The following is a 25430-nucleotide window of genomic DNA, read 5'->3' as shown; positions in this document are numbered from 1 at the left end:
TGTAACCAAATTGTTGTTAAACCATCTATATAGTTGCATAATGACGGTCATAACTAATTTCCAATTTGTGACGGTCATGAATAAAATAAAATAGTTTCATCTACATGGATGAAAAAAAAACGTGATTTCCATTTCAAAATACGGATTAAGCCAATACTGGGTGCGTTTCGGAATCAACTACCGTAGCTGCAGTAAAGCAAAATTAGATAGGGTTGCAGTACTGCTACTGCTACTACGTCGATTGCGAAACGCGCCCACAAAAGGAATTCAATTGAAAATTGACCGAGAAAAAAATAAAGTTTCATCTATATAGATGAAAAATGACTGTCATTTTTTCTTGACAAGTTGCGACGGTCACAGAAGGGGGGGGGGAGAATTGTGACAGCCGTCATGAATGCCTTGTCATGTGACCGTCAATGACGGTCACATGACCGTCAATGACGGTCACATGACCGTCATATGACGAGTCATGTGACGCATTTGCATCTCTAGTCGTTTGTACAATCTCAGACGGACACATTCCGTTTCGAACACGTTCTAAGGAAAAGGCGAGAGTACGGAAAGCGGTGGCACAGACGGGCATAGAAATTTGTGGACACTTTCTCGGGTGGGCAGATTCTCATCAGGTGGTTAAACAGGGCTTGGAGTTGAAGATATCTTCAGGAAATGCCGTACCAGTCGAAATTTTTAGTGCAACGGCACGGTCAGAGATGGCGGGATTATTCTCATTTCAAGCGGATTGACTAACGGCGCGGAATCGAACTGGGGATGTGACAGTTATCAGTTGCACCAAACGAAGCTTCTTAACTGTTACCGCGATTCGTTAATAGTTAAAGAATCGTGGTAATAGTTAAAAAGTCTCGTTTGGTTCGACTAAACCGTTCTATCAGTGTAGAATACAATAAGTTGAACCGCCAGAGGCGCATAAATGAGCTATTAGCAACGGGAGGAAGGTTTCCGGATTTAGAAATGACGATGACCTTCTGAATGGTAATCATCAATTTTGGGCGAATTTTTTTCGATATGGCCAAAGTGTTATATCTTGGATTTTTTCAGGGGGAAAGTCAACTTTCGGCAAAATCGAATTTTTTCTCCGAGTGAAAGTTGATTCCGACTATTCAAGGGACAGTTTATAATTTCGCTTGAAATGAGAATAATCCGGCCCCTTCAGACGAATCGGGACCTTTTCCGACTGAAATATGCGCAAATACGAGCCTATGTATTGCACCAAAAATAGACGGACATTAATTAAAAACCTTTTCAAATATTGAAAAACCTTTACTACTATCATTTGATTACACTTCTATCATCATTTCAAACATTCCTCCCATAAATACAATGACAAATTAATGTGTATAAATCTTGGAGCTAAATCCTAGTGCTTAGATAATAAACAGAACACAAGATTGCTGAACACGTTCGTTACTCATCAACCAACTATTTGTAGACTATTCAATAATAATATTGATGAGCTGCTTGAGTAGACTTAATACTGGCGGTAGGACGATTGCTTCTGATTTTTCTGGGGTTGTTTTTTTCCGGGATGTCCTCGGGCGTATGGTTTGTGTCCGTTTGTTGACAGATAGAAGATTCCTCTTGCGCTGGAGATGAAAAAAAAAAGATTAACAAAAATGTGATTAATCAATTAAATTCATCACTCCGTTGATGAGTAAAAATCCTCGAGGGAATTATTATTTTTGATGAGTTACTGACGTATGTGGGGTGTCCTCCCCCATGGGTATCCACTCCTCGTCCGCCGGACTGCACCATCCTATGAGGTATGAGAATAGATTTGGACATGGTGCTGCCCAAAATCCCACCTTTGTCGTTATCGACTCGATGTAGTAAGGAGTTACTTTCGTGTGATCGCATGATAGTGTTCCTGAGTGATATGAAGGAAGAGAAAAATATCAAGAGAAAAATATCAAATGAGTTTTCGTAGGGGGTATATGGGCCCTTGGCGACGCTTGGGGCGAAGGGTCAAATGGGAGAGATGGGCGGAGTTATCAGAAGGGTCGAACGGGAGAGTTGACCCTTGTGGAAGATCACACAATCATAAAGGTCAAATGGGAGAGTTGACCCTTGTGGACGATCACACAATCATAAAGGTCAAACGGGAGAGTTGACCCTTGTGGACGATTACCCAATCATAAAGATCAAACGGGAGAGTTGACCCTTGTGGACGATCACCCAATCATAAAGGTCAAACGGGAGAGTTGACCTTTGTGGTAACCTGCCGTATCAAGGGTCAAACGAGAGAGATCAGCGGAGTTATCGAAAGGGTCAAACGGGAGAGTTGAGCGAAACAAATAAAAAAAACCGCTTGCTGTTCCATTTGATCCTTCCCATCCCTCCGCATGTTAAATATTCATACAGGTCAAAGGGAGAGTTTGAGCCTTGTCATAACTCCGCTTGTCAAAAGTTCTTAAGGGCCAATCGGGAGAGATGGGCGGAGTTATCAGAAGGGTCAAACGAAAGGGGCGACCCTTGCGATGAGACTGTATGTCAGACATTCGTAAGCGCCAAAGGGAGAGTTGGCCCTTGTGATAACTCCATCTGTCAACCATTTCTAAGGGTCAAGCGGGAGAGATGACCCTTGTCGAAGATCAAACAATCACAAAGGTCAAACGGGAGAGATCAGCGGAGTTATCAAAAGGGTCAAATGGGAGAGTTGATCGCAACAATAAAAAAAAATCTCTTGCTCCCCCATTTGACCCTTTTCCCAATTACTCACTCAGTATTGATGTTGTCGCGCATCCCGGCTGACTCGTCCCTCCATTGACATAAAAATCTGCGTGTCCATTTGGCCCCCACTGTCCCAAAATACCAGCACCCGTGTGAATAATATCGACAAAATGGGCATCCGTTTCGTCCAAGTCTCTGGATCTGTTTCCATTCATGTAAAAAAATATCGTTGGATCGAGACCTAAAATAATCATCTACATTACACGATCTAACCAGATTATTGGACATTGATGGAGAATGTTTTTTTGATAATAAATCATTCATCGAGTCAAGTACCCGTTATCCTCCCCAATTTGTCATCGGGCAGGTGATTTGCTATGAGGCCAGCTATGTGAGCACCAACGCTGTATCCCAGTACGTGTATATTCTCCACTGGTGTACCACGCCGATGATCCCTCAAGTATCTCACCAATTGAGCAATACAACGCGAACAAAAGTCCGGACCCCATTGCATTTGTGATAGACATGGCTCTCGTACTAGCGATCCGTAGTCCACGATTATTATGTTGTAATTGCCGCGTTTGAAATAAGCTGGACAATATAAATATGCAGATGAATTGAAAATTTGATAGTTTTTGCGCTAGGAATGGAAGCACTGTATTCGGAAAATTAGGGATTTGTTGGTGAAATTATTTATTTTGAAACTAATGTTCAGGGAAAAGTGAGAAATTTTAACGTCAGGACTATTTTGACTATCAATGTTGGGGCAATGTTGGCTGCCAACGTTGGGGCATTGTTGGATGGCAACGTTGGGGAAATGTTGGCGGCTAACGTTGGCTCAATGTGGGCTGCCAATATTGGGCCAATGTTGGCTGCCTAGGTTAGGACAATTTTGAATGCAATGAATAATTTGCATGATTGCAAAGATCGTGAGCACTGCTGACAATTTGACACCGCAATTAATCATGTTTATGCAGGAATCTGTGGAAAATAACGATGAGACTGTCTCCGCGTTTTCTCTTCTATCCACAACAGCTAGATGATTGCAAATAATTTTAGAAATTATCTCGAATAAACGAGAATGATAATAGCTGATGAACAACTGTCTCGACTTGCGGCGTTACTCTCACTAGTTTCCGGTCAATGGCCGTGCATTCGCGCAAGTTCTGCATCTGCCTTTCACGTTCAATTTCCGTGTTATAAACTACCTCGCTTAAATCACGACGTCATAAACGTACTCCGTAAATAATGAGTGCATTAAATTTTTCAGTGGAATTTAACAAAGAGAGTGATCTCAATAATTCCATGTGGATTGGTTTCTTGATATCTGTGGAATTATTTATTTTTAGTTTTTGAAATTGTAAAAAAAAAATATTTTTATTAGTTCCTTAATTACGGGTGTGAAAATTCACGCAGAGGAATTTGTACAGAAAATTTCTACTGATTTTTTTCTATAAAAATAATTTCTGGTGCAATACAAACCAGCAGCGAAGTGGTAAAACTGTTCAACTCGACTTATCTCCCAGTTGAGTTTTTGAGGAATATTTCCGAATCTAAGGGAGATAGCGAAATTTTCATAATTACATTTGTTGTAGCTCTCAAGCGGCTCTACAGAAAACGTTATAATACAAATTTTGCTATCTCCCTTAGATTCCGAGATATTCATTGAAAACTGGTCAATAGTCAAAATCGACTTGTACCGCTACTGAAATGGATACTTTTTATTTTTTAAAACGCAGTAATTCCAGTAGAATTCCCTATCGAATTTGCTATTTTTTTTCTGTTTTTATTTCGTACGTGGAGTTCGCAAATAAATTGAATGTCCTCTTACCATTCCTCAAATCAGTGCTCGGTGCCAAATTCCTTCCTCCCCCAAATCCGTGGATGATAACCTTGGTGGGATGCGACGGATTGTATGTTGTGTAATCGAGAGATCGCGGGTCCCTGACGTTCAACAGTGCAGGATCCTTTTGAGTCGTCCTGCAACACAAAGTCCATGGACAACGAGTGTTAAAATGCCATTATGCAATTTCCAAAATTCACTCTCATAATTTGCATTCGATATTTTTATGTACTTGGGGAATAAAATGTCAGTTCGGCCGTGACGCAAGCCCCCTAGGAATCTCATGTATGACTTGCATCCACAGTCTCGTACGTGGAAGGTGGAGAAAGGTGAGACGAGGAAATCGAGGTCACTTTCAATTTACAATGAAATGTGATCGTGATCTTGAAACTAAAAGTTTTTCGATTCACGCATGAAGCTGGTGGATACCGGGGGAATACCAATATTTTTATTGGATTTGTTTTCGGGAATTTCCAAAAAAAATAGATCCAAGTACTTTCGCTATTTTTTTAAATTGAAATTCTTCCCAACGTTTTTTGTTTACATCAGAGCTTTCGTTTGATCCAAACATTGAGCAATGATTTCACTATTCAACCTTTCAATTTGAATGTCTCCAAAATCTGAGAGACATTAGAAAGTATATTTGTGGAGAAAGATTATTTCGGAAGTTGGGAAATGTGAACTTGAATTAGTTTCCGAATTATTTGTGGCCGATAAAAATCGTTTGGAAAGGATTTTATACCACTGACAGTTATTACACACTATCATTTATTCCGTGATCTCCTCAGTCTTTCCATTTTTCCAAAAATCAAGTTTGAAAAAATTTGCTGAGTCTTCAAAACAAAAAAATAATTTTCCGCACTGATAGAAAGAATTAATTATTGTTAACGAATGGATTTGGTTGAAGGATTCGGTCTCACTAAACGTCCATTCATTAACACAGTAGCGAAGTGGTAAGAGGAGATACATCAATTTTGACTATTGACCAGTTTTCAATCAATATCTCGGAGTCTGCGGAAGATAGAAAAATTTTTGTTATAACCTTTTTTGTGGAGCCAATTGAGTGCTACAACAAATGTCATTACAAAAATTTCGCTATCTCCCTTAGATTCGGAAATATTCCCCAAAAACTCAACAGGGAGATGAGTCGACTTATCTCCGTTTACCATTTCACTGCTGAATAGTTAATAAATGCACATTTGAGGGCCCTTGTTTGACTCGGTTTTCACCTTTCAAGTGAACCATTCGCTAACGATTATTCACTTGGTCATATTCAACTCCGCATTCGTTAATAGTTAACGAATCTCGTTTGGAATAAATGAATCAGTCTATCAGTGTGGCTTCTGAACAAGGCAAGACTGTAATTAGCTCTCAGTCACACCTGAGAACAAACGAACTGGAAACTGAAATGTAAATGATTTGTTTTGATACCTTGTGTAAAGATAAAACTGAATCTGTGGATGTGGACAGGTATACGGTGGCTTGGCACAAGACGTACTGTTGAACAGGTCTTTAAGCGTCTTGTTCTGCCCCTCAACCTTGCCTGAAACAAGAACACATTTGCAAAAAACTCGCGCCAATGTGGGTCGTCAAGACTGATATTAAAAAAATTATCAGTCAGGCGATCAATTACACGCGAGAGATCAGTAGAATAGTAATAGATAACGAGCGAATAGCCGTGACATTGATCAGGATTCGCCGGACCGAGAGGCGTCAGCAGGGATTGAGGCAAAGGCCATCAGAATCCATGTCATTTGCTCTTTAACGTATTCTTCAACATGATCGGATATATTTTTCCGTTGCCACATCGATCATATTGACTTTTCATTAGATTTCGTTAGATGGATTACAATTACCTAGAAAATCGTCGCAAATTTTATTGTGCCAAAGGGAATTGCGGTGCGAAATGCGGTGCAATGGAAAAATACATCTGTGGATGCAAAAATTTTCCTCCTGTACGGTGAAAAATTTCCACTGAAATTTCGGGGAATCTTGTCATTGAAAAATCAAATATTCGATCGGTATTCTGTTCAAATGATCTAAAAATTAATAAAATACTTGATTTTTCAGTTCAATTATTCTATGAAAATTCAGAAACATTGAAAATCCATGTCATTTTGCTTCTGAATATTAAGGAAGGGTCCTGGGAGATGTGGAGAAAACAATAAACTGCACTAGATTATTGTTACTTCGCGACGTTTCGCTTGTAATTTAAGCTTCCTCATTCTCTGAAATATTCCATGTTGGGAACTCTGAACACATTATTACGTTTATAAAATTTTAATGTTTTATGACATTGAATTGTAAACTTTAACAATTAATTTGGTTTTCAAGGTTTTATCAAATTGAATTTGTAAACATTAAAAATTATATAAACGTAATAATGTGTTTAGAGTTCCCAATTGAGTTCGCTCCACGATTACTTGAGTAGTTCGGTAATTTTTCTCCAACTTTTTTCTCCGTGTATTCATCGCACATCGAAGGTGCATTCTGAATGACAAAATGTCTTTGGAAATGATCCAATGCGATAACGCGACAGATTGTTGCAAAATAACAAGAAAATTGGGAAATGCTAAAATGTTAAAATTCCAATGCCGATTCAAATATGAAATTCCCGCGCAAATTTTCAGCTCCGAGAGGACAAATTTAAGCGATAATTTGAATGAACTCTCCTCCTATTTAACAGGAGTGAGACAGTACCGAATAATGAATTTTTGAAAATACTCACACGTGAAATAAACAATAGCAAAAACAACGAGATATTTTAAACCACTGACATCCATCTCCGGCACTCCCGAGAACTGTGATATAACATTCGGACGTGCAGACTGGCTATCAAACCACCAAAAGCAAAATGAAGAACTGAATTTTGAAAAAAAAAGCGTCAGAGCTGCCGAGTAAAAGTGAATCTCCCAGTCCGGCATCCACTTGAAAAATAAAAAAAAACAGCCCGGATGAGCCTCAGCTAGGCCTTTTAGAAAGTATGTAAAAGATACTGGTCAGGATTGCTGGCCGAGGCTTCCCCGTCCACGGTCCAGCCGCATGTGCGATCGCCGATTGGACGCATGCGTAGAAGGAACCGGTCGCTTCCCGATCGAGGGATAGACCACTTTTTTCGTTTTTCGCTCTCCCACTTTTTTTTAGAAAAAATTCCCACGCGGTGGTCGCTTTCCTTGAATTGTACTCCAATGGCGGGTGCTATTACTGTCAGAAAATGATAACAAAATGGGGAGGAGAACGTGAGTGCTCGTCCAAGGCTGTAATCCAATTGTTGAGGAATTGTATAATACCCCGATGACACAAATTACATCAAGTCAGACGCAATGTCTGATGTTATAATCAGAAATAATTCTATTACTTTCGTCTAGGTCATGTCGACTTATTCCTGGTTCATTATGTGTGAATTTGGTTATGTTCTCTCATTGGGCAATCGCGCATGCGCATTGTCCCTTGATTTCTTTACGCGTGCGCGAATGTGGGGAATCCCCAAACTATCTCTCTGCTGATGATTCATCACCATCGACCCGATGATTGATGAATCGTGTGCACAGAAGTTATTTTCTTGTCAGTAATTCCTAATAGGCAATGAAGAATTTCTCGCTTCATAAAAAATTGTCAGCACGAGAAGAAGGGAGTACTATTGAGTTCATCAACTATTACACTATTCATTATTTTAACACGTGACCAACTCCCTGCAAAAATCGTATTCCAGTAGCGGATGTCATTTTTTCCAGAAAACGAAAAAAAAAAATTAATTGAAGGTGAGTGGTCTCATCCGAGGCTATAATCCAATTGTTGAGGAATTGTATAATATCCCGATGACACAAATTATATCAAGTCAGACGCAATGTCTAATGTTATAATCAGAAATAATGCTATTCCTTTCTTCTCGGTCATGTCGACTATTCCTGGTTCATTACGTGCGAATTTGGTTATGTTGTCTCATTGGGCAATTGCGCATGCGCATTGCTACCTCGATTTCTTTACGCATGCGCGAATGTGGGGAATCCCCAAAAAAACTCTCTGTTGATATCAGAAGTTGAGAAATAATTTTAAAAATCATTCTCGCTGGACAAAATCAGATTGAAAGGCAATGAATTATCATCGCTTCATAGCGCTTATGAATACGAGAAAATTGAGGTATCATTACTCTCTATATATGACATTAATCCTCGACTGACTTCCTGAAAAAATTGGAATAACTCATGCTACCGCATTGTGCATGTCGCACGGGAAAAATGTGAAGTGAAAGTCCAACTACAATGGGATCATTTCTGCAGATGATACCCGGTTAATTGCACATGAATTACCAGTCACGTTTATTTCATAATTTAGTTATGATGTTGCGCGCACCAAGTTCAGATCCAAAAAATCTGGGAGAAAATGTCTGATATCAAGACCAACAGAAAGACGTGACATTCTCATAATTTTGTGCGTACCATAATGTCGATCAGGGTTATTCAATAGAGTAGGATTGCATTGCATGTGATTTACTGGTATTTGCTCAACCATTTAATTGTTTATATTATCCAACATAGTCTGCTTGAGACATTGATGTCAACTGGGTTATCTCTCAATTTTCGGTGACGAATTGTGATCGCCACACGTGTAAAATCAGATAAATATTTTCAAATATTTGAAGAGATATTCTGTGCAAGTAAAAATACATTCTTCAATGGAATAGAAATCCCTTCTATCATTGAGCTTCACTTTATGAAAGATACTCTCATCCTGAAATGTCAGAAAAAATTCTGCATGAGATAAGACTTTTCCAAGTTTCATAGGTTTGGACGAAACAATTTCTTCCTTCATAGCAATCAGAATAACTCACAAATGAAGAGAGGCTGATTCACCGTGGAATGTCCCACATATCCCTTTCCTACAGCCTCAACATTTTTTCCACAAAAATTTAAATTACTGCATCACAACCAGTATTTTATAAAAAGGAGTCGACAAATTCTGGGGCACAATTTAATACCCGCATTGCGCAAATTAAAATTGTCTAATCAACGATTTGCATGCAATCAACAACTACGAAGGTTCATTTTAATTAATAAAAAATTACGGCTCGTGATGTACTGTAAATGCGATTGTAGTGAGCTGGAATGCCCCGAGGATGTGACAAAGTGCATGTTGTAAAATGGGAAGCATCCGTGACGACACAATTGTGAAATGAATCAAAGTGCGATTGATATTTCTTTCGTTAAAAGATTGGCTTATACTTTATTGTCAATTAGTCATCAGTATTTCATTATTTTTCACTTTGTAGTACTAAATAATACACTCAGATTACAATATACATACATATTTTACATAATTATATCATGTAATAATCGTTCAACAAACCAGACCAGTGTACCGGTGGTTAACAATAATTTTGTCTTCTTGTTTATGTTTCTGTTTTCGTCTGAGGACTGATACACAATGTTAACGAAGTTTTGTCAATATTTTCCTAATATTAATCGAAGAACCGAGCAACAAAAAAATTCCATGGAAAAACCTAGAAAATTCTATTGGATTTCTATTGAAATTTCTATGTTGTTGGCCAATTCTATTGAAAAATTCCGCAGCTTAGTTTTTAATAGATATGTTAATGAAAAATATTCTATAGATAAAATCAATGTAATTTCATTTTTCTATACCCCTTATTTTATTAACATATTTTCTACGGAAATCCCTCAGCTCAAATTTACCAATTTTTCAATTTTTTTTTTGTTATAAAATTAAGTTCAAGAAAGATCAAATTTCACTTATCTCTCTATATTATAAAAATCAAAATCTTTTTAAAACTTCTGGTGATGAAAATTTTGTATTCAAAATTGAGACTTCGAAATTAAGGGTTGTGAGGGTCAAATGAAGAGGCATAAGGGTCGGATTAAGGGTCACGAGGGTCAAAGTAAGCGTCCAAATAAGGGACATGAGGGGCAAAAACCAAGGTTTTGAAACAAAAGGTCATCAGGGTCGAAATAGGGGTCACGAGAGTCAGATTACGGGTCACAAGGGTCAGAATAAGGATCATGGGGGGGCCTAGCCCCCTATGAAAAATAAAATCGTTTCTATCGCACATGTTCCATTAAAAAAATGCGCAGTAATTGCCCGAAATTTTTCAACAGAATCGGCGAAAAAAAAGAATTTCTCATACAGGTTCAATAGAAATCCAATAGAATTTTCTATCGAATCCGTTGGGTTTCTCAACAAATTTTTTTCGTGCGTGACAAATCAGGCAATGGAAATCATACGTGAATATCTGATACCTAATGACAAAAGCCGAAAGCTTAAGCTATTTAACATTTATATAGTCCGACTGGGATTATTAACCGAAGCTTTTACCCTTGTTAGTTCTTTGGTTTCTTTTCATCTTCGGTTGAAGACAATGAAGAGGACTATTGTAATATGGAACCGGCTCGGATAGACATCCCGTCTGATTTCAATAATAATCATCCAAATTTCAGCTAATACTTTATTGTCCTTACAATGTATTACTTTCCTTCGTTTTTTTAATCATCTTACATTACTTTCATCGTTTATTGTCGCTATAATAATTGATTCACACATTCTTTTTAAATTTAAATTTTCATCGCAAAAAATTTACAACGACATTTAAGTAGAATTTATCCTTCACCTGAATAGTTCTATGGTAACACGTAGAGTATATACTGTTGAATGTATATACAGAAACAATGACTAATTTATTTTTGAAATAAATATATTTTCTCGCGTGAAAGAACTCGTTGTGAGAATTTAATCAGGAATTTTATGGTTGAATTCTGATAACAAGTTCCTTCGCGTTTTTATCATCTGTATACATTTTTTTTTATAACACACGATTATCATTTCTGTCTTCGGATCGAGTGTGAGAAATTGCGTTTTAAAAAATAATTCTCTCTCTATTGGGGAGATATGGTTATGACAGCTAGTGCTACTGTTTGTTTTTCATACTAAACACTGAAGTTTTTGGATTGAGAAACATTGGGGAAGTATTGGGGTTTTTGTGCTTATGATCGATCCATCGATATTTCACTCCAACAAAAATATTCTTTGGTATTTATAGCTAGTCTATGGCTCATCGTTCTAATCCACAAATTCAATCGTAATTATGTACATGGTGAATTGGGTGAAATCAAGCTGTTCTATTTGTTTATGACCATTGGGATGATAAAGTGATATGGGTGCGAGGGGAGAATAATTGCAAAAATCGAGAGGAGTATTTTGGTGATTTAACGATTTTTTTTTTAATGTGGGGTAACAAATATTCGTTGAGTCTAGGGGCGAGTGGGGCGGGGCGGAACGGTAGCGAATTTCGTTTTAAGGATATTCAAATTGAGTTTTAATTGGCAGAAAAAAAATATTTGAAGGGAAAATAACAGAACGAAGAATAATTCAGTAGCGAAGTGGTAAAACGGTTTAAGTCGACTCATCTCCCAGTTGAGTTTTTGAGGAATATTTCCGAATCTAAGGGAGATAGCGAAATTTTGGTAACTACATTTGTTGTAGCACTCAATCGACTCCACAAAAAAGGTTATAACAAAATTTTTGCTATCTCCCTTAGATTCCGAGATATTCATTAAAAACTAGTCAATAGTCAAAATTGACTTGTACCGGTTTAGCACTTCGCCACTGAATTTAATTGAGAAATGGTTGAATGGAGCCGAAACCCCTGATTTCTGGACGACTGGGCCATATTTTTTTTATTTATTAAATGTCGATCAATAGAAAAAATGATTAATCCCATGATTATACACGAGTAATATTACTGGGACGGACACTTGATTGTTCCGTCAATGAAAAATTTTACACAATTTTTTCCCAATTTTTATAATAAAACTGATTACCTTTGGTACAGTAAAATTTGCCACGATTTTCTACCCTTCGTCATTTTTTCAGCAACAGAAATGGAGACAAAAGTTATCCAAATTTCGCTCTACATTTCCTGCTGCCGTTCCACTTTGCCCCGACGCTCTTCAAACTTAAAAAATAAAGTCAGTACCAAAACAAATAACAATACAATTGAGTGGCATCGATTATNCGAAACCCCTAATTTCTGGACGACTGGGCCATATTTTTTTTATTTATTAAATGTCGATCAATAGAAAAAATGATTAATCCCATGATTATACACGAGTAATATTACTGGGACGGACACTTGATTGTTCCGTCAATGAAAAATTTTACACAATTTTTTCCCAATTTTTATAATAAAACTGATTACCTTTGGTACAGTAAAATTTGCCACGATTTTCTACCCTTCGTCATTTTTTCAGCAACAGAAATGGAGACAAAAGTTATCCAAATTTCGCTCTACATTTCCTGCTGCCGTTCCACTTTGCCCCGACGCTCTTCAAACTTAAAAAATAAAGTCAGTACCAAAACAAATAACAATACAATTGAGTGGCATCGATTATCGCCACTCGATAAAATCCTAAAATTACATTTCACAGCATTGAAAGTTGACCAGCATAAGTCCCTCCTACAGAGGATGAAAAACCAAAAATGATAGTTACAAGCGAAATAAAACCCTCTCCATCTCTCTCGGCACTTGACACACTTTCACTACTTTATTGTCGATAAATTAATATATGGTATTATCTCTCTTCATTTAATATATAAATATATCATTATTATTGTTCGAACAGCATCAGCACTTAGCCTAGATGTAAATGTTTAATCATATAATTCATCTCTGCAATTGTATGAGTTTGTTTTTCTATAAGTTCTCAGTTTTCTTCATTCTCATGACGAATAATGCAAAGTTTTAAGGTAAATTAGGCCAGACACTACTTTTGAGTGATGAATATAATGGTTGTAAGTATCTATACACTGCCCTCTAAATATTTTGATAAGATAAATTATGTCAATATCGATGTACATTAATTCAACAAATATTCCATCAAATGCAACAAATATGTCATTAACAATCGAATTGATTAAAATATTCAGATACACTGGAAAAACTAGTGTCTGATGTTGGGACACTTGAATTTAAGCCATTTTTAGGGTCTCGAATTGAGACGCATTCCCGGCATTTCAGTGGCGAAGCGGTGAAACGGTTCAAGTCGATTTAGGCGGTTTTCGAGGAATATCTCGGAATCTAAGGGAGATGGCGAAATTTTCGTAATTACCTTTTTTGTGGGGCGAATTGAGGGCTATAAAAAAGGTCATAACAAAAAATTTGCTATCTCCCTTAGATTTCGAGATATTTGCTGATAACTGGGCAACAGTCAAAGTCAACTTGAACCGTTTCACCGTTTCGTTGTTTATAAATAAATAATTTAAATTTTTTAAACTTTCGTGAAAATTTCTGTGAAATTTTGAATATGAATAAAGCGGAAAATTGATTGTTTATAAATTATTTACAGAAAATACTTGTAATTTTCACAAATTGCAATTTTTTAATTATTTTCTGCAAAGTTTAAATAATAAAATCATTGTTCACTGGTGAAAAATAGCTAAAGTACTTGGATATCCTTAAGGCATTTAAAATTTCTGTCATGTCCAAATTAGCCGACAAGACAAATTTTCATGTCCAGTGTCTCAAATTGAGGCGCCTCAAAGGCCCTAGTTTTTGCAGTGTAACAACAAATAAATGTTTTAAAAAAAGGAGCAAATATTGCTCTAGCACTCGTCCACAAGTTGAATGACTCCTCAAATAAAAAGGATTCTGTCATAATACTACACTTAAAAATTTTCGTCTGAATTTTCGGAATGCGATTTTGGGTGAAACAAATCATGAAATTTCAGATTTCCCTGAAAATTCAATGGAATTTGTCACTGAATATTCATACTAGATTGGAAATTCAAATAAATTAAGGAGTTCTCGTCTTTATGCCGCTCAAAATTCTGGAGTTTTACTGAACTGTCAGTGAAACCTGAAATTTCATAATTTTTTCCCCCTAAATCGCATTCCCTGTCACTATCCTGAAAATTGGTAGTCAACTGTCCATGAAATTTCACTGTTTTTCTAACAGTGTATAACTCAGATAATACTATTGCACCAGAAAAATGAGTACCATTCGGCTATCAATCACCGACACACTCGCCGATCACTTAAAAATTCACTGATAAAACAATCCCTCGCCCGCACATCGCATTCTCCTAAACCTAATATAATTCTTCATATTTTTTTTGTCAAAGCAACAACATCTCTACCTATTCACACACGTGTGGCCATTCCCTGGCAACGTATCCAATCGATTCCGGTCGAGGATAATAATTATCTTTTATATATAATTTTCAATAGATTTAAGGTTATTTTATTCATTAATACGTTATGAATTATTTAATTTTCCTTCAGATACCTTCACGCTCACCAAGGTATCACATAAATTGACTAATTTTCCATTGGATTTTGAATCAAAGATTTTTCATAACTTGAATTTGCTTCTTTACTTTCACTCTGTTTATAGTCATTAATCGTAATATATTGAATTATTGTTATTCCCTTTTAATCGATGCAATCACAAAAATGTACTTTCATCAATATTTTTTTCTTCAAGTTTTCACTTTCCTCCACTCACACGCAATCTACTGAACGCTTACGACATATATCTGAGGGATATTAGCAAAGAATAAGTGCTAATTAATTATGCATTGACACAAAAATCGTCATTTCTCTTTCATCTTAACATGTTCAATATTAAATACTTGTTTGTATACAGAAGTCTTGATACTTTCAATATTTTTTTTCTATCACTTTAGGTTTTTTACTTTCATTCGTAGCTTTATTTTCTGGAGTTCCCGAGACATCGCTCCATTTATTGCTTTCATATTGTCGATTTTCTTCGGAATTCTTCAAGAATATCCAAGTAGTTCGGCCCAAGAGCATTCCAAATATTTTTTTTGAAAATATGATCCTCTATCAAAAAATAGGTGACACATGCTAGACTTATTTCAAGTCTATCTGAGCTTAAAAAATAATAACAATAATAACAATGGATAATACTTTTTTTTCTCAAAAAAATTGTGAATAAGAAATTTTTATTCATGTGTTTGTCGAAGAAGATTCAAATTTTTTTCTCAAATCTGAATAAATAAAGGAATGAATAACGATCATGACTAAAACACTGAGTGCGAACGAAGTACTTGGATATCCTTAATCAAATTAATTCGGTGATGGTGATTACTCCCTAAAAGTATCAGCCAATGGCGCTATAATTATTCTTCCTCTCACCAAAAAAAAATGTAAATTGTATTGTCTTTCCTCAATAAATTTATAAATTCATATCAAATATCTCATTTTCGTGCGATTGGAAACAAGTGCAGTTTTTTCTTCATATTGTCACAATCTTTAAATAATATAGAAACATGAATATTTATTGTCGCAGTTTTGCAAATATAAATCTCAAGTGCAATTCAAAAACACGTGCTTTTTTTATAGTTAATATTGTCTGCATTTTGCGCTCAAATTATTGATAATTAATGCGCTCAAGTTAATTGTATATCTATCGTGCGTTGTTCCTTTATGCGCCAATTAACTGTATATTTATAAAAAATACCGTTATTTTTAGAAATTAGTGTACGTAATTGTTATACTTTCTGTTAATACTTTCATCGTGTTTTTCTTTCGTAGTTTTGCATAGTTTTTAACCGCTTACAGCACTATTATCTGCCCTCTTAGGTATTCCCCACATCGAGGAATTTAGTATTGTCAGAATTTTTAGGCGAAACCAGTAAGTTTCACTATTTGAATCCGTTAATGAAATGGACATGTGCGAAAAAATTTCAGAGAACAAACCAACGAATTCGTTAGAAAATTCTATTGGATTTCGATTCTGTTGCAAAATTCCCCTATTTTTCTGCGCATTTTTTCCGCAGAAATGCACAATAGAAAATATTTTATAGAAAAAATCAATAGAATTTTCTTTTCTAGGTTCAGATTATCTTGGTTTTTTTTCTTCGAGTCGTTCCGTGAAAAGAGAAAAAAATACAGTGAAAAAACTTGAAAAATTTATGTCGAGGAATTCCTACAGAAAATATCTCACCAGAAAAAATACATATCAAGATGCAATTCCACTGATTTGACCTATAAAATAGTTTTTATTTGTTCTTTTCTACGAAAAAAAACGCGTAGAAATGCGCAGCCTTCAATGGGAAATATTCAATAGAAAAAATCAGTGGAATTTTTTTTTCCTCAGCTCAAATTTTCCAAATTTTGTTTGTTTGATTTGCTCAATAAAAACAAGACTGAAAAATTTGGCATTTTGAATAAAAAAAATTAAACTAAAGTGGCAGAACTCTCAGATAGAATCGGCGAAAACCAACACAATTTTCAACAAAAGTTCACCAAAAATCCCCAAGAATGTTCCATCGAATTCGCTGGCTATTACTCTAGAATTTTTGCGTCCACGGCAATATAAAAATTCTCTACTTCTCCTTTTCCCCATGATCCAATTCCATTTCATTAAAGAATTGACGCAGATTCCCAGGGTGAACCAGAATCACTCACATAAACAAGAAAAGAATTGAAAAAAAAATCATTCCGCTCCTACGACGATTACAATAAAATTCACCTCTACCGATATGCGGAAATAATTGCCAATTCGCATCATAGAAAAGCTCCGACAGCTCATCCCCCCCCTCTCCGAAATATATTTTTCATCTTCGATTCAATATGTTTTGTGCAATTGTTGAAGTTAGGAATGGCTCACCTTGAGATCCATGTCCCCGAGAAATAGAATGAACGCTTAAACTTACTAATCTCGTTGAATAACAATCGATCTCAAGAATGATCATTTTGATTTTCCGACGTTGACAGCTCAGTCCCATTGTTGATGCTCCATAACATCGTGCGTGTAGTCATCTCTGGCTGGTGGTTGTACGAGAGTCTCGCTTATGCCACTTGCGAATGGATTCGTTGAGCGAAAGGGATTGCTTGCATTTGTCTCTGTTGATCCATAATTGATCACCGATTGTGTGCCGATTCTCTCCTGTTGATCGTAGGTACCGGCTTGGTGGTGAGGAACATCGTTCCAGGCGGCATTTATGTCTCCTGATGGCTGTCTCTGCGAAAATAATGGATACCAATGAGAGACAGCCAAATTCTAGCGAATCAAATAGACAATTTTTCCCGTCCAAATTTTAGCCGATAGAATTGCACTATTCGACTGATTGGAGTCATATCATTATTATTATTTCATTTAAGGATTAATTTTCCGTTTGTGACGATCACAACTTATCTAATCGAAAAATACTTACGATGAACTCAGACTGCATGACTTTGGGCGGTGGTGGAACAGGTGGTTTAGTCTGTCCCAAATCATCAAGTGGATTCCAACTCTTCTGCTCCTCCAACGAAGGATCAGCCCAAGATTGCAATTCACCGGAGCAAAATATTGCGTAAAACGTGACACCAAATCCGTGAACACATGCTGCAATTATGAACACTACCTTCCACTCGTCCGCCGACTGAAAAAGTCAATGACAGAAATCATAGAATGGAATTGAACATTTTGCCTGCAGACCTTTTGTAATAGGGAACTTGCATGAAGTTCAATTAATGAGCAATATTTCAAGCGTTTGTGGAAAATTGAAAAAAATCATACAAGCTCCCTATTCTTGTGCGGCGGGAGAGTATACTTGCATGATTTTTCGTCATGTGATCAACAAAAACGGGAACAAGTAGGCCGGCGATGGTGCCGATTCCATTGGACATTCCCATGAGAATACTGGCGTATCTCGGTGCAATATCCAGATGATTGACATTGAATCCAGAGATAGCGAAGCCACTGCCAGCAACGCCGAAGGTCAGGGCTATTGTAGCACCAGTTGGATTCTTGTGAACTGTGGCATACGCAACGATGAGGAAGAAGAAGGCCTCAGTGCCAAATCCACCGCAGTTGAAGAGCTTTCGGACTTGTGTTGTTGTTAATTTACCTGTCCTGCGGAGGTAGTCGGCAAGCATCCCGCCGAGGGGTACGATGCACGTCATCAGGAGATGGGGTATGGACCCAACTATACCAGTCTGGAGATTGAGCAATCATAGAAATACTAGTGTCTGAAATTGGGACACTGCCATGCCCTTTCGAAGACCCTTGTGTCCCCGAATTTAAGTAGTTGTAGTGTCTCAAATTGAGGGATTAAGACATGCATTCTAGACATTCGAGACGTCTTGTTTCGAACATACGACGTCTCATTTGTTATTCCAAATACTTCATTCATTGTTTCTCAGTGATCGACAATGTTGCATGAAAAGAGCTGTTGTGCCCCAGATTATTGTATAAATATTATTGAATAATGCAGTTATAAAGAATTTGGTTACGTTAAAATTAGCTGTCGTGAAGCAGAAAGAAGGGCGTTCTCATTCGTCTTGGAAGCAAAGATCAAAAACCCCTTAAGGATAGGTTGTTTAATCTGGTTGAGGAGTAGATCAAGCTTACTTACTTCAACAGTGGATAATTTAAAAGATTCACTCATATAGCGAGCCTGATACAGCACGAGCAGATAAAAATTCCAGGATCGGCAGAAGTTAGCGACGATGATAGCGTAAACTGGCATTGAGGTGAAGAACTTCTTCCAGGGGGTTGTGTTGAATGTTGGCTGAGGTGCTTGGGAGTGTGCCTGTCCCAGGGAGTCCTCGATGTACCGGAGCTCGCGGGCTGTAATGGAGGGGTGTTTCGAGGGCCTTTCGAAGACAAGCCATAACCAGGCTATATACCAAATCAGCCCCGCGATACCTTGAGACAAAAGCAGCATTGGAATTAGGCGAGTTTGATGGATCGGACATCCTCAGATGATCAATCTGCGCAAAGATGCTGATGAAGGATTTACCGTAGACGTAGAAGGAGACAGACCAGTTGAACCACGAGTTCAGACAGCCGGACAGGGGCATTCCGATGACAACAGCAGCGTACGACCCGCAAAAGGCTAAAGTTGCTAGCCTTGATCTTTCCAGGGGTGGTGCCCAGTTCTTCCAGATACCGTGACAGGCTGGATAAGTGACTCCCTATGAACCGAAAAGTCCTCATTAGTCCGAAGGAAAATCAACATGTGTCGTAGGAATGCCGTTGAAGCTGATGAAGACAGACGACGTCTCCGAAGAGCTTTGTTTCAACGAAAGAGCTGGTCTCAGAGGACTAATGATGGCTCACCTCAACAAGCCCTTTCAATACTTGAACAAACATGTCCAAATATGGATCGGTGTTGATGGCCCCCGGTACAAGAAGATTGAGAAACGAGGAGATGGCGATTGCAAGACCGAATATTTTGTTGGCCGGATAGAGGGAGGCCAAAAATCCTCCTGGCACTTGGGTGATTAGGTATCCCAAAAAGAATGATGAGTCCATGGCACTCTCGGTACCCACACCCCAATTGTGTATTCTTATACCATTGCTGTCTGTTTCGTTTGCTATCGCCAGCTTTGCCATGCCCATGTTGGCTCTCATGCCGAAGGAAATGATGAAACCTTGAGGGTCAAAAGGAAAATTTCATTCACCGCAAGTGAGCGTGAGATCATTTCATGATCATAGGTGTGAAGCTGCAATGGGTGATGATTGCTCGATCATCGATCGATTAACGATTGACTGCCAATCGATCAATAATTGACGATCGATTAATGGTTGACCAACAATCGACTAAGGATCGATCATCGATCAAGGATCAATCGACGATTTATTGGCCATCGACCGAGCGAACAAGTCGACAAATCGATTCGCTATCGATTAACCATCGATCGATCTGCCAGGATTTCCACGATTGATCACTCACCTACACAAGCAAGTACAGCAACTGTGAATCTCGTTGACAAGCATGGACACTCGGGTTTAATGTACGTGTCAATGTGACGTAGGGGTGGCCTCTCTGGCTCCGGCAATGAATCAAAGGATGCACGTCCATCGTAGCCCTTCTCGTCCTCAAATCCCATGTTATCCTTGCTCCCTCGATTTCTTGGTAATTCAAATTCGTCATATCCGGCTGACGGTCTTCTTGTTGCTCGATATCTTGAGAAAATTGTTCGAATTTAAGGTGTACTTTGGTTATTGACAATTTGGAAATAATTTACGTCTTCGATTATTTCCAGTCTTGTCAATGTCAGGGGATTATTGTGTGTCTTTGGTGTATTCTTACCCTGCTAACTTTCCTTCTACCCTCGCTTTGATGGTTCCCAGGGCCCCGAGACCCGCCGCTGCGAATCCGGACATTTTTAAATTATTGGGGTTGCTTTCAGATTATGTTTACTATTTTCTTTCTTTTTCTGGGATTGGCAGCCCCTGAAAGAAAGGAGAAATTATGGGGATAAATATTAATATAAGGATGGAAATCCAAATTATGTCATTTTTTCAGGAAAATAAAATTTTATGAAGATTCGGTCCCTGAAAATTTCACTTCAAAAAATTATCATTTCTAACTTTTGTGGGTAATCGAAAAATTCTGGAAAATTTTTCTTTCCACACAAAAAAATGAAGTCAATCTTTGAATTCTCAAAAAAATTGATGAATGATACCTCGAACATTTTGTCAGGAAAAATAAAAAAAATCAAAATCAAGTTCTATTTTTTTCTGATTGACAACCCCTGAAAGAAAAAAAAACCCTTTTTTGACCATTTTTTTCACTACAAAAATCCAAAAAAGGGGGTCGAAGTCCAATGTATCTCATTATTTCGATGAAATAAAATTCAATCAAAAACGCAATAACATTTGCATCCCTGAGAATTTATTTCCTCCGAATGAGAGCAAAAAATTCTCCTGAAATTTATGTGTCTGCGTGAAATCCTCTCCTCGCTCTGGGGAAAACCCGACGGGGGTGAATGTGGAGTAGGCGCTGTTTATTTGGAGTGCCGGGTCCAACCCCTAATCCACCGACTCTCTTCGGGTGGGATAGGGAGTGAATTGCAAGGATAAAATCGTCCCTCCAGATAGACGTTTCCCCCTTTTTTCCGTGGAACTGAGATGCAAAAGGAGAAAAATGTCAGCGTCCTCTCCTTTGTGCCGGGGTATCATTAATTTTATCACTATTCTTTGCTCGTTGAAGGAACATTTGCGATGGGATCGGTAAGTTGGAAGTTTGTTCCGTGTTTTCAAGGCAAACGTTTGGAAGAAAGTGTTTTATAAACTCTTTTTCTATTGAGTCATTATTTTTACTGGAAATTCACTCGATTATTTTGCTGATAAATACATTATATTATTCCGCTGATGTATTCTTTTGTTTATATTATGATATATTGACTAGATATATGGTGAAATCTATAGGATTTTTATTGACAATTCTGTTGGTTCTGTTGATCCAATAGAAATTATTCTATAGAGAAAAAATTGTAGAATTCCATCTTTCTATAGAACTGTTTCTATTGAGACATTTTCTATAGGAATTCCTCGACACGAATTTTCCATGTTCTTTCCATTCTATTGTTCTTCTCTTTTCATTCGAAAAAATAAAACAAATAAACTTGGAAAATTCAAGCCGAGGAATGTCTATAGAAAATATTGAATTCTATAGAACCTTCCCATTGACAAAAAAACGCGAATCACCCGCGGAATTTTCCGACAGAATTTCCTGTAGTGAATGGGCTATAGATTTTTCTATGAAATTCTGTCGTACCTGACACCTGAATACATTATGTACTCTCAATTATCCCACAATCCATATTTTACCAAGTCGATAGCAAGTAATATCCCGTATTAAAATGGCACGTGACGCGACAATGGTCACAAAGAGGGACGTCACGTGCTCAAATAATGAAGGGCGATTCTCCCAGTGGCACTACAATAGGGTAAAAACCTAAAGTCAACGTAAATGAGTCGTCACGGTCCTCCGACATTGCGCTAACAGTCGAGCGTTAATGGTCGATGCTCTTTTCCCCTACTCTCTTTTTTTCGGCTCCCAACCCCAAATCGTTTTGTGACCTCGACGGTTCTTATCTCAGTTTCACACGACTCCATTTCCGGTTTTATAAAGTCAATGGGGTTGGTCGACGTTGATGATTTTTCCAGTGGCTTTGGAAATTTTCGAGGAATTCGGGGTTTTTTTTTACCATTGTCGAACATTCAAGGACACTTTTCCGAGACATCCCGAAAATTCTCCGGCGAATATCGATTCGATATACGCATGACTGAAACGTTATTCTCCGGGAAAAAAATTTATGACTCTATTTGGATAATTTTCTCGCTCTTTGGGAGTTGAAAAGAAATGGGGATTGAAAGGGTATTTTATGTTAAACATTGGTCAAAGTGAAAGATTTGTGAACAGTTTTCAATGACCGCTCATCAATTTTTTTTTATTTTGAAATTTATTCAATTTAAAACTTTTTAAATTTTTTTTTATAAATGTAATTTTTTTAAAAATATCTTTTTCATTTCAGGGCGATGTCAAGTTCATGTTTGAGGGTTTATATTAGTTATTTATTTCTTATTTAAACGTTCGTGTTGGATCGTTTTATGCTCTGAAAATTCTTGCGGGAAGTCACTTTTTTTTAAATTCCATTCAACCGGAAGTAAAGGGTTAATTCGGTGGCGAAACGGTGGAAAATTTAATTCAGCATTTTGCATTTAAATCGAGCACTCGAGGCACATTCATCGATGTAGGTGACCTCCATAATCGAGAAGGCCAATAAAAATCCCGGAGTGGTTCTTCAGGAAAATTCAGATATCCTCTTTTTCATAAATGTTCACTTGCACAAATTTCACAAAAAAATCACTCATTCCCAGAAACTCGTCTTTACGTAACTCACAATTTCCATCCGAATTTTTATCCCTTTGGAATGCAAAATTTTGCACGAAAATTTCACTTTGAAAAAATATGTCCTTTCTAGTTTTCCTGTGTAATCCAAAAATCCTGGAAAAAAATTATCTCCACTGAAAAAAAAATCCAGATATCGTAATTACTTGCCCCAAAAATTAATGAGTGAAACCTCGAACATTTCATTTTAAAAAACGGAAAGGCAAGAAATCATTAAAAAAAAAAACAATTTCACAAAAAATAAAAAATTGCGAAAAAAGGCTGGTTCTTCAAGGAAATTCAGATATCCTCTTTTTCATAAATGTTCACTTGCACAAATTTCACAAAAAAATCACTCATTCCCAGAAACTCGTCTTTACGTAACTCACAATTTCCATCCGAATTTTTATCCCTTTGGAATGCAAAATTTTGCACGAAAATTTCACTTTGAAAAAATATGTCCTTTCTAGTTTTCCTGTGTAATCCAAAAATCCTGGAAAAAAATTATCTCCACTGAAAAAAAAATTCAGATATCGTAATTACTTGCCCCAAAAATTAATGAATGAAACCTCGAACATTTTATTTTAAAAAACGGAAAGGCAAGAAATCATAAAAACAAAATAATTTCACAAAAAATGAAAAATTGCGAAAAACGGCTGGTTCTTAAAAAAATTCAGAAATCCTCTTTTTCATAGGCGCTCACTCGCACAAATTTATTCATCACTAAAAAAATCACATCCCCAGAAATTCGTCTTTACGTAACTCACAATTTCCATCGCTTGGAATTCAAAATTGGCAACAATATTCCACTAAAAAAAATATACCATTCCTATTTTTCCCGTGTAATCCAAACCTCCTAAAAAGAACTCTCCCCACTCAAAAAGAATCTAAAAATCTCAACTACCGGATTCCCCAAAAATCAATGAATGAAACCTGCAGCAGTCCCCCAGAAAAATAAATTAAAAAGCCAGAAAATGACCTAAAAATCCATTACCCAATTAAACAATGAAATCAAAAACAAAATAATCGCCTAAAAAATTGTAAATAGTGCAAAAAATCAAATTTCACTGCAGACAAATTGCAAAATTTTTTTTTTTTAATGGAGTTGTAATGAAAATTAAATGAAAAATGCGGGAAAGTAAATAACATAATTGTGGAAACTCACCAATAATTAAGTCCAGATAATGAAAAAATGCGGAGTGGGTTCGAAAGCGCGGGATAGCCCGACGAAGGGAACGTCGTCGTTCGTCCTCGACTTCGCTGAATTCGTAACGCTAACAAGGGGTGCCTGGGGGGTTCCGAGCGCCAGCGCATCACAACGAGAGCCTGCCATTGGCTATCGCATGACGACGCATCGATATCACTGACCAATCGACGCACCACTCACCCCTTCACTGATCGAACCGAGGCGGAGTCTCTCACCCAGGTTTTACCTGTTATAATAATAATGGTAATGATAAGGGTGAAATAACAATCGTGGGGTAGGACATTTCTGACATCGGTAATGAACAATCACGGAGGGAAATCTCAATTTTGATTACGGGATGAGAGCATGAGGTATTTATCGGGTCTGGGGGGACGTTTTATGGTTTTTAATCCATTTCAACAATTGGAGTTTTTTCGTCATTGGTTTTTTTTTTCAATTGTGTAAAAGGGATGCGATTAATTTTTTTGGCTGTGAAATTCTTCTTTGTAATCGAATTCTTTGAGTTTTCCCAATTTTTTTCAATTTTTCGTATTTAATTTTTTTTATTCGTCTTCGGGGAATTTAAGGGTCGCGATTTTCTCCAATTTTTGTCGATGGAGAAAATTGCAATTTTTTTTCCAACTTTTTTTTACTTGAAAAATTGATATTTTCCTGTTGATGGAATTTCGTTGATTTTTTGGAGAATGGATGAATGAGATTCTCCATTTTTTTGTGATTGGGAAATTTGGAATTCACAACATTTCTTAATTTAGTCTCATTTAAAAAAAAAATTATTTATTAATTCGTCTAATATAACGAAAAAATCGAGGTATAATTGCATATAATTTATTTGTTTCTAAAATTTCGAACTTTTTTGTCATTAACTTCCAATTTTTCAATTTTTCTCTGTTACCTCTATCAACCCACTGATGGCTATTGATTTTTTTTTCACGAGAAACGGTAAATATTTTCAATGTAGTGTCAACAGAACAAAAAATTTAATGAATTTTCACTTTTTCACAAAAAAAAAACTTCACTCCAATCAGTTGTTTCTTTCAATTTCTAGAGGAA

The 25430-nt window shown here is 37.0% G+C and overlaps 2 protein-coding genes across 2 annotated transcripts; both read right to left on the bottom strand.

Moving 5' to 3' along the window:
• Positions 1–1455: 1455 nt before the first annotated feature.
• On the bottom strand, positions 1456–7311 carry LOC107048004 (pancreatic lipase-related protein 2). Its single transcript, XM_015270953.1, has 7 exons — positions 7257–7311; positions 5960–6071; positions 4517–4665; positions 3022–3276; positions 2735–2926; positions 1714–1882; positions 1456–1601 (listed from the first exon to the last, which is right to left on the bottom strand). Exons 1-7 carry the CDS (start codon positions 7309–7311, stop codon positions 1487–1489), a joined length of 1047 nt encoding a protein of 348 aa, XP_015126439.1. The 3' UTR covers positions 1456–1486.
• Positions 7312–14293: 6982 nt separating this feature from the next.
• Positions 14294–24424, bottom strand: LOC107048067 (vesicular glutamate transporter 1). Its single transcript, XM_015271027.1, has 9 exons — positions 24339–24424; positions 20588–20730; positions 20228–20460; positions 19612–19925; positions 19292–19466; positions 18905–19197; positions 18105–18485; positions 17720–17929; positions 14294–17526 (listed from the first exon to the last, which is right to left on the bottom strand). The coding sequence occupies exons 2-9, from the start codon at positions 20659–20661 to the stop codon at positions 17281–17283; spliced, it is 1926 nt and encodes a 641-aa protein (XP_015126513.1). The 5' UTR covers positions 20662–20730; positions 24339–24424; the 3' UTR covers positions 14294–17280.
• Between the last annotated feature and the right edge of the window lie 1006 nt (positions 24425–25430).

This window comes from Diachasma alloeum, unplaced genomic scaffold, assembly GCF_001412515.2.
Source record: "Diachasma alloeum isolate Michigan unplaced genomic scaffold, Dall2.0 Dall_scaffold_00185, whole genome shotgun sequence".
Taxonomy (NCBI): Eukaryota; Metazoa; Arthropoda; class Insecta; order Hymenoptera; family Braconidae; genus Diachasma; species Diachasma alloeum.
Note: the sequence above shows the minus strand (reverse complement) of the source record. Positions and strands in the feature narration are given on the sequence as shown.

What these genes read in the sequence shown, in the direction of transcription:
- LOC107048004 (XM_015270953.1), bottom strand. Translation starts at nt 7,311, where the DNA reads ATGGATGTCAGTGGTTTAAAATATCTCGTTGTTTTTGCTATTGTTTAT. An exon ending in GAGCACTGATTTGAGGAATG is followed by an intron (nt 3,277 to 4,516) that starts GTAAGAGGACAT and finishes TATATTGTCCAG; the next exon opens with CTTATTTCAAACGCGGCAAT. An exon ending in GGGGAGGACACCCCACATAC is followed by an intron (nt 1,602 to 1,713) that starts GTCAGTAACTCA and finishes TTTCATCTCCAG; the next exon opens with CGCAAGAGGAATCTTCTATC.
- LOC107048067 (XM_015271027.1), bottom strand. Translation starts at nt 20,661, where the DNA reads ATGTCCGGATTCGCAGCGGCGGGTCTCGGGGCCCTGGGAACCATCAAA. An exon ending in GTAGAAGGAAAGTTAGCAGG is followed by an intron (nt 20,461 to 20,587) that starts GTAAGAATACAC and finishes AATTTTCTCAAG; the next exon opens with ATATCGAGCAACAAGAAGAC. An exon ending in TTAAATTATCCACTGTTGAA is followed by an intron (nt 18,486 to 18,904) that starts GTAAGTAAGCTT and finishes CTCAATCTCCAG; the next exon opens with ACTGGTATAGTTGGGTCCAT.